Source organism: Anomaloglossus baeobatrachus, chromosome 3, assembly GCF_048569485.1.
Source record: "Anomaloglossus baeobatrachus isolate aAnoBae1 chromosome 3, aAnoBae1.hap1, whole genome shotgun sequence".
Classification (NCBI taxonomy): domain Eukaryota; kingdom Metazoa; phylum Chordata; class Amphibia; order Anura; family Aromobatidae; genus Anomaloglossus; species Anomaloglossus baeobatrachus.
This window is the reverse complement of record NC_134355.1, coordinates 360,798,858-360,812,291: the sequence shown is the minus strand read 5'-3', so window position 1 is coordinate 360,812,291 and position 13,434 is coordinate 360,798,858. Positions and strand designations below refer to the sequence as shown.

Sequence of the window (13,434 nt, the reverse complement as noted above, 5' to 3'; positions counted from 1 at the left end):
GAAGCCGGGGCCTAAATTTGAGCAGCGAGGCTGACGCGCAGGCACCCTCGGCGCGGTTCTCGGGCAAAAAGCCAGAAGACCCACCGGAAATGTCAAAACAGATACAGCAAACACACTCTCCCCACACAATAAAGGACAGGGACCCCCAACATATAAACGTCTCAGGTACTTAGCTGCTGAGACGCAGGGTCAGGTCCCTGGGGATGAGTGCTCCGGTCCAGCAGGATCCTCAAGGGGCTGTGGACGGAGACCGGTCTCCTGCCAGGCATGGAGACCGCGCTGGCTCCCACTTCAATCCAGAGCCCAGGAGGGATGGTGAAGGAGCATGGCATGTAAGGCTCCAGCCTTGGAAATCAACCTTACAACACCACCGACACAGTGGGGTGAGAAGGGATATGCCAGGAGTCCAGACGTGGACCCGCACTTCTCAATCTTTTTCCAAAAAAAAAAAATCATATGAGAATCATGTGTGGATGTATGTCCTCCTGAACACAAAGCGATAAACTGGCTGTGACTGGCTCACCAGGGGGTGTATAGGCTTAGAGGGAGGAGCTACACTTTTAGGTGTAGTACTTTGTGTGTCCTCCGGAGGCAGAAGCTAAACACCCAAGGTCTGGGTCTCCCAAAGGAACGATAAAGAAAACTCGATCATGCTGTTCCTGCTTAAGCTCTTTGCCAAGATGAATGAGCTATTTGACCATACGACAAAATAAAAAGGCCTCAATCACTAATAATCACAAAAGATTGTCAGCAGTCACAGCCGCAAAACATAATAACTGAGGCACAGATTTACCATGGGCAGAATATTATAAGTCAGTGGATTGCTTTACAAGTTTGAGAAATGTGGTCTCTAAATTTGACCACTTTTAAAAGTCAACCTCCTACTATAGTCAAAATTGCACAGCTAACCTGCCCAAATTCCCAACCATATTGAAAAGGAGTTGAGATCCAAGTAAAAACGCAAAAATTCACACACTGTTGAACAAAAAGAAAGAAAATGATGTGTGGCAAAATTTGTTTGTTAAGAACCTGCTTTTTACAGGGCTGCACAGTAGAGGAGAGCTTAAGAATTCCCATCCGCACACTATGGAGCATATTCACAGCAGTAACTGACCGCACTGCGTATATGAGGCCCACCAAATGCAAATTTATAGCGAGGACATCAGATGCAGGCTTCACCCATTGCATTACACAGCTATGCTTCCCTTACCCTGTTGGCTTGGTGCACTTTTCTTTGAAGCAGAACAGAAATACGTTTTCACACTTAAAAGTTTAAAAGAAAACAATAACTACCATTGTCATCTGATAAGGTGAGAGCTATCCCTGGATTCAGATTGTGCTTTATGATTTCTATGAGATCCAGTCGATCGTTACTTTGTGGACACCAAATCTCTGTAAATCTGTTGCGAAGGGAAGGTGAAAGCTGTAAAACAAAAATTTGGAACACATTTTTTTAATTAAACAACACTGTTAAATGCACAATTTATAAATCCTAATAGTATCTCTGGCAAAGCAAGAACTAGAAAATATAATTAACAATTTGGTGGCACAACTACACTCCTCAACATTGAAATTGCAACAAGAAGGTAAAGTTGAATTCTGGACAAGAAAGGGAAAATCAAACTTTGTACTTTTCACATTTGACAGCCCACATACTTATGTACATCTACAGTTTGGGAGGAATACACCGTAATATAGTATAAACTAAATACCTCTTTTTTACCGAAGTCTCCACCAGGATTCATGGTAGCCAAAATTCGGAAATTCGTTCCAGCTGTTAAAAGTTCCACCTCGTTATCATCCTGTTTGCTCCCCTTTTCAGCCAACACCAACGTCTTTTCCACTTCAAGTACACTAAAATTACATTAGAGATTTACATAACTTTAGCTATTTAAGTAATACAAAAACGTGAAAAAATAAATAAATTAAAAAAAAAGTGCCAAAACAAGCACTTTAACCCTTTCACAACATGTGCTGTACCTGTACAAGTCGGAAGCGGGTGTATGGAGCAGGCTCACTGGGTGAGCTGACCCCATACTCGGCAGGTCATGGCTGTGTATTACAGCTGGGTCCTGTCTCTACCAATCGCAAATGGAGTGGCGCAATTTTAAGTGTCCATTGACACACCTGTGACGTGACTGCGATCCTTTGAAACCTGCCTGTGGCCGTGCTTCAAAGGAGACTGTGATTTTCACTATATAAATCAATGCTAAATACTATGGCATTGCTGTATATTGCACAAGCAATCAGACAATCGCAGTTTCAAGCACTCTGAGTGGACTACTAAAAATAGTTAAAAGAAAAAAAAAATTACACATGTGGTATCACCACGTTCAGAAAAGTCCAATCTATCAAAATAAAAAAATAATTAACTTGATTGGTGAACACTAAACAAAAAAGAATTCAAGAATGCCCAAATTATATATTTTTTTTAGCCGCTGCAATACCACAAAAAATGCTGTAAAAAGTGGGTCATAGAAAATGGCGACACAACGTCCCAATTTTTTTTTTGCTAGCCTCTGTTTTTTTCCACTGATATTATATTATTAATATTATTATTATTATTATTATTGAGGGAAAAAAAAAAAAAAAAAAAACTGGACATGTTTGGTATCGCCGTAATCATACTGATGAGGAGAATCTTATTGCTAGATCATTTTTACCACAAAATGTACACCGTAAGAACAATTCCCAAAACACCATGTAAGAATTGTGGGAATTTTTTTTTCCACAATTTCTGCCCATTTGGATTTTTTCCCATTTTCCAGTACAAAATTTGGTAAAATGAATGAGGTCATTCAAAAAGTACAACTCGTCCTGCAAAAAACAAGCCCTCATATGTCTATGTGGACAAAGAAGGGAATTTTGTTTACTTACCGTAAATTCCTTTTCTTCTAGCTCCAATTGGGAGACCCAGACACTTGGTGTATAGCTTATGCCTCCGGAGGCCACACAAAGTATTACACTAAAAGTGTAAAGCCCCTCCCCTTCTGCCTATACACCCCCCGTGCATCACGGGCTCCTCAGTTTTGGTGCAAAAGCAAGAAGGAGGAAAAAATTATAAATTGGTTTAAAGTAAATTCAATCCGAAGGAATATCGGAGAACTGAAACCATTCAACATGAACAACATGTGTACACAAAGAACAACAGCCCGAAGGGAACAGGGGCGGGTGCTGGGTCTCCCAATTGGAGCTAGAAGAAAAGGAATTTACGATAAGTAAACAAAATTCCCTTCTTCTTTGTCGCTCCATTGGGAGACCCAGACACTTGGGACGTCCAAAAGCAGTCCCTGGGTGGGTAAATAATACCTCATAATAGAGCCGTAAACGGCTCCGTCCTACAGGTGGGCAACCACCGCCTGAAGGACTCGCCTACCTAGGCTGGCATCTGCCGAAGCATAGGTATGCACCTGATAGTGTTTCGTGAAAGTGTGCAGGCTCGACCAGGTAGCCGCCTGACACACCTGCTGAGCCGTAGCCTGGTGCCGCAAGGCCCAGGACGCCCCCACGGCCCTGGTAGAATGGGCCTTCAGCCCTGAGGGAACCGGAAGCCCAGAAGATCGGTAAGCTTCGAGAATTGGTTCCTTGATCCACCGAGCCAGGGTTGATTTGGAAGCCTGTGACCCTTTACGCTGGCCAGCGACAAGGACAAAGAGTGCATCCGAGCGGCGCAGGGGCGCCGTACGAGAAATGTAGAGTCTGAGTGCTCTCACCAGATCTAACAATTGCAAATCCCTTTCACATTGGTGAACTGGATGAGGACAAAGAGGGTAAGGAGATATCCTGATTGAGATGAAAGGGGGATACCACCTTAGGGAGAAATTCCGGAACCGGACGCAGAACCACCTTGTCCTGGTGAAACACCAGGAAAGGGGCTTTGCACGACAACGCTGCTAGCTCAGACACTCTCCGAAGTGAAGTGACTGCTACTAGGAAGACCACTTTCTGCGAAAGGCGTGAGAGAGAAATATCCCTCATTGGCTCGAACGGTGGTTTCTGAAGAGCCATCAGTACCCTGTTCAGATCCCAGGGTTCTAACGGACGCTTGTAAGGAGGGACGATGTGACAAACCCCCTGCAGGAACGTGCGTACCTGTGGAAGTCTGGCTAGGCGCTTCTGAAAAAACACAGAGAGCGCAGAGACTTGTCCCTTAAGGGAGCCGAGCGACAAACCCTTTTCCAATCCGGATTGAAGGAAGGACAGAAAAGTGGGCAAGGTAAATGGCCAGGGAGAAAAACCCTGAGCAGAGCACCACGACAGGAATATCTTCCACGTCCTGTGGTAGATCTTGGCGGACGTTGGTTTCCTAGCCTGTCTCATAGTGGCAATGACCTCTTGGGATAACCCCGAAGACGCTAGGAGCCAGGACTCAATGGCCACACAGTCAGGTTGAGGGCCGCAGAATTCAGATGGAAAAACGGCCCTTGAGACAGCAAGTCTGGTCGGTCTGGTAGTGCCCACGGTTGGCCGACCGTGAGATGCCACAGATCCGGGTACCACGACCTCCTCGGCCAGTCTGGAGGGACGAGGATGGCGCGGCGGCAGTCGGCACTGATCTTGCGTAACCCTCTGGGCAACAGTGCTAGAGGAGGAAACACATAAGGGAGTTGAAACTGCGACCAATCCTGAACTAAGGCGTCTGCCGCCAGAGCTCTGTGATCTTGAGACCGTGCCATGAATGCCGGGACCTTGTTGTTGTGCCGGGACGCCATTAGGTCGACGTCCGGCATGCCCCAGCGGCAACAGATCTCCTGAAACACGTCCGGGTGAAGGGACCATTCCCCTGCGTCCATGCCCTGGCGACTGAGAAAGTCTGCTTCCCAGTTTTCTACGCCCGGAATGTGAACTGCGGATATGGTGGAAGCTGTGGCTTCCACCCACAGCAGAATCCGCCGGACTTCCTGGAAGGCTTGCCGACTGCGTGTCCCGCCTTGGTGGTTGATGTATGCCACCGCTGTGGAGTTGTCCGACTGAATTCGGATCTGTTTGCCTTCCAGCCACGGCTGGAACGCCTTTAGGGCAAGATACACTGCCCTTATCTCCAGAACATTGATCTGAAGGGAGGACTCTGTCTGAGTCCAAGTACCCTGAGCCCTGTGGTGGAGAAAGACCGCTCCCCACCCTGACAGGCTCGCGTCCGTCGTGACCACCGCCCAGGATGGGGGCAGGAAGGATTTCCCCTTCGACAGAGAAGTGGGGAGAAGCCACCACTGAAGGGAAGCCTTGGCTGCCCGCGAAAGGGAGACGTTCCTGTCGAGGGACGTCGACTTCCTGTCCCATTTGCGGAGAATGTCCCATTGAAGTGGGCGCAGGTGAAACTGCGCCAAAGGAACTGCCTCCATTGCTGCTACCATCTTCCCTAGGAAGTGCATGAGGCGCCTCAGAGGGTGTGACTGGCCTTGAAGGAGAGATTGCACCCCTGTCTGTAGTGAACGCTGTTTGTTCAGCGGAAGCTTCACTATCGCTGAGAGAGTATGAAACTCCATGCCAAGATATGTCAGTGATTGGGCCGGTGTCAGATTTGACTTTGGGAAATTGATGATCCACCCGAAACGCTGGAGAGTCTCCAGAGCAATGTTCAGGCTGTGTTGGCATGCCCCTTGAGAGGGTGCCTTGACAAGCAGATCGTCTAAGTAAGGGATCACCGAGTGTCCCTGAGAGTGTAGGATTGCCACCACTGTTGCCATAACCTTGGTGAAGACCCGTGGGGCTGTCGCCAGGCCAAAAGGCAGTGCCACGAACTGAAGGTGTTCGTCCCCTATGGCGAAACGCAGGAAGCGCTGATGCTCTGGTGCAATCGGTACGTGGAGATAAGCATCTTTGATGTCGATTGATGCCAGGAAATCTCCTTGGGACATTGAGGCGATGACGGAGCGGAGCGACTCCATCCGGAACCGCCTGGTTTTTACGTGTTTGTTGAGCAGTTTTAGGTCCAGAACAGGACGGAAGGATCCGTCCTTTTTTGGCACCACAAACAGGTTGGAGTAAAAACCGTGACCCTGTTGCTGAAGAGGCACAGGGATCACCACTCCTTCCGCCTTCAGAGTGCACACCGCCTGAAGCAGAGCATCGGCTCTCTCGGGGGGCGGAGATGTTCTGAAAAATCGAGTCGGAGGACGAGAGCTGAACTCTATCCTGTAACCGTGAGACAGAATGTCTCTCATCCAATGGTCTTTTACCTGTGGCAGCCAGGTGTCGCAGAAGCGGGAAAGCCTGCCACCGACCGAGGATGCGGTGTGAGGAGGCCGAAAGTCATGAGGAGGCCGCTTTGGGAGCGGTTCCTCCGGCGGTCTTTTTAGGACGTGACTTAGACCGCCATGAATCGGAGTTCCTCTGATCTTTCTGAGGCCTTTTGGACGAGGAGAATTGAGACCTGCCCGCGGTCCGAAAGGACCGAAACCTCGATTGTACCTTCCGTGGTTGAGGTCTGTTTGGTTTTGACTGGGGTAAGGATGAGTCCTTTCCCTTGGATTGTTTAATGATTTCATCCAATCGCTCGCCAAACAAGCGGTCGCCAGACAATGGCAAACCGGTTAAGAACTTTTTGGAAGCAGAGTCTGCCTTCCATTCACGTAGCCACATGGCCCTGCGGACTACCACCGAATTGGCGGATGCTACCGCCGTACGGCTCGCAGAGTCCAGGATAGCATTAATGGCGTAGGACGCAAACGCCGACGCCTGAGAGGTTAAGGACACCACTTGCGGGGCAGATGTACGTGTTACTGCATTAATCTGCGCCTGACAAGCTGAGATAGCTTGGAGTGCCCATACGGCTGCGAATGCTGGAGCAAAAGACGCGCCGATAGCTTCATAGATGGATTTCAACCATAGTTCCATCTGTCTGTCAGTGGCATCTTTGAGCGAAGCCCCATCTTCCACTGCAACTATGGATCTAGCCGCCAGTCTGGAGATTGGAGGATCCACCTTAGGACACTGAGTCCAGCCCTTGACAACATCAGGGGGAAGGGATAACGTGTATCCTTAAGGTGCTTGGAAAAACGCTTGTCTGGACAGTCTCGGTTTTTCTGGACTGCCTCTCTGAAGTCAGAGTGATCCAGAAACGTACTCAATGTACGCTTGGGAAACCTGAAACGGAATTTCTCCTGAGAAGCAGACTCCTCAATTGTAGGAGCAGGGGGAGAAATATCCAACACCTGATTGATGGTCGCTATAAGGTCATTCACTACGGCGTCACCTTCAGGTGTATCAAGGTTGAGAGCGGCTTCAGGATCAGAATCCTGATCTGTTACCTCCGCTTCATCCTCCAGAGAGTCGTCCTGCTGAGACCCTGAACAGTGTGATGAGGTGGAGGGAATTTCCCAGCGACCCCGCTTGGGCGGCCTGGGACTGCGGTCCGTGTCAGAGACCTCATCCTGGGACCTATGGGTCACCCTTTGCTGTTCCAATTGAGGGGGACCAGGGGTCAAAGATTGAACAGAGCCCGGGGCCTGAATCACCGGTCTGGACTGTAAGGCTTCTAGTATTTTAGCAGACCATTTATCCATACTCTCAGACAGTTTGTCAGCAAAAGCTGCAAACTCCGTCCCTGTCACCTGGATAGCAGTGGTAGCAGGTGGTTCCACCTGGGCCACCAGTAGCAGAGGCTCCGGCTGAGTAAGTGCCACAGGGGCCGAGCATTGCACACAATGAGGGTCAGTGGAACCTGCCGGTAGTATGGCTGCACATGAGGTACAGGTTGCAAAGTACGCCTGTGCTTTGGCACCCTTGCTTTTTGCAGACGACATGCTGTTGTCTCCTCTGAGAACAATCCAGGAGGGTATATAGCCAAAAATCAACAGAGCGACCGTACAGTGCAAATGTATAGCCTATAAGCCTATATATATATATATACACTTCGGTACTCAGTGGGGCCAGCACCACAGGTGCTGCTTACCGACCGCTCAGAGCGGTTGTGTGATCACCAGATTCCCTGCCTGGGTCTCCCTGTGTTGTCTCTCCTCTCCAGCGTCTGAATCGCTGACAGGAATGGCTGCCGGCGTTCTGTGGGGAGGAGGGGACCGTGGGCGTGCCCAAGAAAGTGCGGGAATCTAGTGCCCCAGTATACTGAGTGAGGGGGGAGGAGGATACTAATGTATGCTCCAGCCCTCAGCGCTGACGATCTGTGCAGCGTCCCGCCCTTCCCCTGACTGGCAGGCCTGTGGGCGGGAATATGCGATACTAGGCCGCAGAAGCCGGGGCCTAAAGTTATAAGCGCGGCCGGCAATAAGCGCGGCCGCGCGGTAGTCCCCGGCGCACTAACACACCCAGCAGTGCTGCAATGTGTATTGGCACAAGCGCTCCATGCGCGGTCCCCACGGGGACACAGAGTACCTCACAGTAGCAGGGCCTTGTCCCTGACGATACCCAGCTCCTGTCCAGCAGATTCCCCAGGGGCTGCGGAGGGAGCACGGTCCAAGTGCCTGAAGACCGATTAGGATCCCACTTCACCCAGAGCCCATTAAGGGATGGGGAAGGAAAACAGCATGTGGCTCCTGCCGTGTACCCGCAATGGGTACCTCAACCTTAACAACACCGCCGACAAAGTGGGGTGAGAAGGGAGCATGCTGGGGGCCCTGTTATGGGCCCTCTTTTCTTCCATCCGACCTAGTCAGCAGCTGCTGCTGACTAACCTGTGGAGCTATGCGTGGATGTCAGCCTCCTTCGCACAAAGCATAAAAACTGAGGAGCCCGTGATGCACGGGGGGTGTATAGGCAGAAGGGGAGGGGCTTTACACTTTTAGTGTAATACTTTGTGTGGCCTCCGGAGGCATAAGCTATACACCAAGTGTCTGGGTCTCCCAATGGAGCGACAAAGAAAAAGCAAAACTTATAGCTCTGGGAAGAAGGGGCGGAAAAAATGAAAACGCAAAAAGCGAAATTGGCCTTGTCATAAAGGGGTTAAAAAGCCGCTCCTACTGCTTTATACCATAGTGCACTTAGTTAGGACTGCATTTACAATGTGCCCGGTTACCTTTAAATTGTCACTGCAGGGAAGTTTAACTAACACAGCCAAGTTTCCATACAAATTCCAGCAGATGGTGTTCCCAGTGGAGGAACACTTTGTGATAGGTTTATTTTCAAGAGGCCCAACAAGTAAGCAAATTAAATTTTAAAATCACATAGCCAGCCAAAATCCCCAAATAAACTGTTAAGCAACCACCTACCACACAAAGTACTTACCTGTTTAATCTCTCCAAAACTGAGTCATCTGCCAGTGAAATTTCATCCAACAAGAAAAATCCATCTTCCATCATAGCCAATACTAACTGACCATCATGCCACTCAAACAGCTTAGAACTATCATCCTCATCCTCTTCCTATGGAGAAAAAAAAAATGTAAAACTATAGGTAAACACAGCAGTAACAAAACATCCATACTACTGAAGAATAAACTTACTTTGTCTTTGGACCGGTGTCTGACAGGCCGCAACCCTCCCAAAAAATCGGAAGTTTCCATGTGTTGATGACAGTTAACGGAGTAAAGCTTCTGATTACGTAAAGCTGCAAACAACTGACAAATGGTGGTTTTGCCACATCTATAAAATACAAAGGAAAGACTGTAAAGTAAGTGAGGCCAGTCAAAGAACATCAAAATTACTGAATTAAAATGGAAACTCACCCTGTATCCCCTACAAGCAATATAGGCTCTCCAAATTCTAATGCTCGACCCACAAGAACAGCAAGCCTTCTCATCCCTTGTGTCCACACAACATGTGAAAAATTCTGATCCATTACATCACCTAGAACACATAATTTTTCTGCAAAAAAAACAAACAAACAAACAAAAACATACATTTACATCAGGGCATGGCTCCTATATTCCAGAAGTCAAAACATCCATATTTTGAAATAGAAAGTGGTCTGTAATAAGCTACTGTGATGAGGATTTAGAAGCAGATTCCGGTCTAAATACAAAAATCCGCTATCATCCCAGATCCAATGCAAGTAAATGGCTACAGAATACTGTGCCCAGATATCTGCTGAACACCTGGGCACAGAGTAACAATTCCTGACAAATCACATGCAGTAAGGTGGATCATATACTAACTATAGTTATCAGTAATAATAAGCTTGTGATGGGATAATCCCTCTACATACTAAAAATCTATACTTTATTTGCATGCCAAGCCCAATGAGGAGGAGCGATTCCCTGTCCTGCATAACACTAGTTAACAGGGATTGTCTATTGTTTGGATAAAGCCTTCTTAAATACTATATTTCCCAGGGTAAAATTAAAAAATACCTGAACCAATTTACCAGTGTCAACGTTTCATGTCCCAGGACTCACGTGATAATATGACATGTGACCACTGCAGCCAATCAGCGGTCGAACTTTGGTCGCCCAAAGTATGCGTAAGAACTGCAGCACATCAGCGGTCGCCAAGTGGCTGCACTATTTTATTATTTTATTATATTTTACTATTTTACACTAGGGAACTAGGATTTAAGGAGAGGTGGTCCAAGCTGTGCCAACACTTTTCAAATGGTTTCAGAGAATATCCTAATCCTTGAAAACTTACCAAATTGTTTTTGCATGCTTTTCCTGGAGAAGAGGACTTCTGGCACTACCTCTTTTCTGAAGCACTTTTTTATGACTTTTACGATTACATCAACCTCCTCCTGTTTTCGCACTCTGCCAGCGAGCAGCAAGAAACCTAAAGGAATGCACACACCAGTCAGATCTGCCTGGTCACCCCCATTAATGAATCTATTCATAGACAGAAATGGTTATACCATCATCGGCCAAGTGTTGTAGCCAGTCATAATCTTTTTCTGTTTGCTCTGATAATCGGTATCTTTCGGCCCATCTGAAGAGATCTCGTAGTGTGATAAATCCATGCTTTCCAGCAAACACAGAAGATCCTCTTCTATGTGACTGCAGAATGTGTAAGAGAATGTTGTTACAAGGCAAGATTCTATATGGTCAGTGCTATACAATATGTAGATTGCTCCTCATGTAATAAAGAACTTACCTGCAGTTCTATCATCACAGAAACTAGCTTGTTACAATACGACGGAGGCAGGCAACAGCGTTTGTGCAAAATGGTTTCCAGTTCAGCACTTGGTAATTCATCATAATGCAGCTCCACAAACCTGTTCCGAAAAGCTCTTGATAAAACCTGTCAACAATAAAAACATTCAAATACGCAAAAAACTATTTATATTTCAAGGTCAATTTCGCACTATAAAAACTTCTGAATGAAAAAACATGATTCAAATTCAGTATCTAGGGTCTTAAAGGGAATCTGTCACAAGAATGTTATCACTCCATCTGAGACCAGCATGAAAAAGAGATCCTGAATCCAGCAATGTGTTACTTTACTTTCAGTTGCAGATTTGATTAAAAAACGGATTTTTGTGTACTCACCGTAAAATCGTTTTCTCTTAGCCATCATTGGGGGACACAGGACCATGGGTGTTATGCTGCCTATCCATAGGAGGACACTAAGTAGATGCAAAAAGCATTAGCTCCTCCTCTGCAGTATACACCCCCTGGCCGGGCCAGGCAACCTCAGTTTTAGTACACAAGCAGTAGGAGAAAAAAAAATAATAAAAACTTATCTCAACGGAGGAACATGAGAAAAAAAAAAAAAAAAGAGTCATAACCAAATAAGGTACTGAGAGAACCAAGACTTAACAGGGCAAAAGGGAGGGTGCTGTGTCCCCGAATGATGGCTAAGAGAAAACAATTTTACGGTGAGTACACAAAAATCCGTTTTTCTCTGACGCCTCATTGGGGGACACAGGACCATGGGACGTCCTAAAGCAGTCCATGGGTGGGTAAACAATAAACAACGCAACCCAAGGACTAGGAACCAGTCCCAGATAGCCAGGAGAGCCTACGGAGATAGGTACTCCACTATCGTTTGCAGAATTTTCCTACCTAGGCTCGCCTCAGCCTCAGCCTGGGTATGCATTCAGTAATGCTTTGAAACAGTATGCTAGCAAGACCAGGTCGCAGCCTTACACCTCTGTTCCACTGAAGCGTGATGCCTAAATGGCCCAAGAGGCGCCAACTGCTCGCGTGGAATGAGTCCGCAGCCCACTAGGAATGGGCTTGAGTTGCAAGCGGTAGACCTCCTGGATCACAGAGCGAATCCAGCGAGCCAGCGTTGCCTATGAAGCTGCCTCTCCTTTCTTAGGCCTTTCAAGAATGACGAACAAGGAGTCTATGTTCCTAAAGGGGTTGTCCTAGGTACGTAATATCTGAGAGCCCTCACAAGGTCTAGCGAATATAGAACCCTTTCCACCCTATGGACTGGATGTGGACAAAAGGAAGGCAGAACAATATCCTCGTTCATATGAAACGGGGAAGTAACCTTCGGAAGAAAATCCGGAAGGGGGGTGTAGAACCACCTTGTCCTGATGAAAGATCAGAAAGGGTTTGCGGCAAGAGAGTGCTGCCAGTTCCGAAACTTGTCTGATGGAAGTAATCGCCACTAAGAATGTTACCTTCCAGGAGAGAAGAGCAAGTGAAGATTCCTTAAGAGGTTCAAAAGGGAACCTCTGGATACCGTCCAAAACGAGATTGAGGTCCCATGGGTCCAGCGACCGTTTATACAGGGAAACTAGATGGGAAACACCCTTGAGGACAGTCTTGACTTGTGGATTGCAAGCTAGGCGGTATTGATAGAATATCGAGAGAGATGAAACCTTCCCCTTAAAGGAGCTGAGGGCCAACCCCTTTTGCAACCTGACTGCAAAAAAAAAAATCAAGAATTCTGGGGATCGCCAGAGGCATAGGTTGGACATTAGATTCCCTGCACTGGGAAAGGAAAGTTTTTCACGTACGGTGGTAAAAACGGGATGAAGGCCGGCTTTCGGGCACTGTACATGGTGGAGATGACCGCAGGAGAGAATCTCGCTCTTCTTAAAGTCCAGGTCTCAATGGCCAGGCCGTCAGCTTCAGGGCTCTGGAGTTCTGATGGGAAATGGGCCCTTGGGTCAGCAGGTCTGGGATGCTTACGAGGCGCCATGAGCAATTGTACTAATTCAGCATACCAGGCGCACCTGGGCTAGTCCGGTGCTATTAGTATCACCGGGACTCCTTCTGCCTTGATCTTCCTGATTACTCGCGGCAGCAGGGGGCAGAGGCGAAAAACATGTAAGGCAGACTGAAACAACATCAGGAGACTAGAGCATCCGTGCCAATGGACTGTGGATCACGTGACCTTGCTAAGAACGCGGGTACCTTTGCGTTCAACCTTGAGGCCATTAGATCCACATCTGGTGTACTCCAGTGAGTGCAGATGTGTGGGAACACTTCTGGGTGGAGAAACCACTTTCCGGCAGCCAGGCCTTGACGACTTAGAAGGTCCGCCACCCAGTTCTCTACTCCCGGTATGTGTAATGCTGAAAACACAGACCCCCATCGATTCGGCCCAGGTGAGGATCCTGAGGACCTCGAGATAAGCTGTCTTGCTGCTGGTACCT

At 47.7% G+C, this 13,434-nt stretch overlaps 1 protein-coding gene across 2 annotated transcripts in view; it reads right to left on the bottom strand.

Annotated features, from left to right (window-relative positions):
• The window catches only part of MDN1 (midasin AAA ATPase 1), a 585,757-nt gene that overhangs the window by 353,603 nt on the left and 218,720 nt on the right, over positions 1-13,434 (bottom strand). For both annotated transcript variants that reach the window (XM_075340129.1, XM_075340130.1), the window contains exons 26-33: positions 10,974-11,120; positions 10,735-10,876; positions 10,521-10,655; positions 9,620-9,758; positions 9,398-9,536; positions 9,181-9,317; positions 1,713-1,854; positions 1,294-1,423 (exon numbers count right to left, since the gene is read on the bottom strand). In XM_075340129.1, the coding sequence (XP_075196244.1) occupies positions 1,294-1,423; positions 1,713-1,854; positions 9,181-9,317; positions 9,398-9,536; positions 9,620-9,758; positions 10,521-10,655; positions 10,735-10,876; positions 10,974-11,120 (1,111 nt within the window). The remainder of the gene's footprint in view (positions 1-1,293; positions 1,424-1,712; positions 1,855-9,180; positions 9,318-9,397; positions 9,537-9,619; positions 9,759-10,520; positions 10,656-10,734; positions 10,877-10,973; positions 11,121-13,434) is intronic.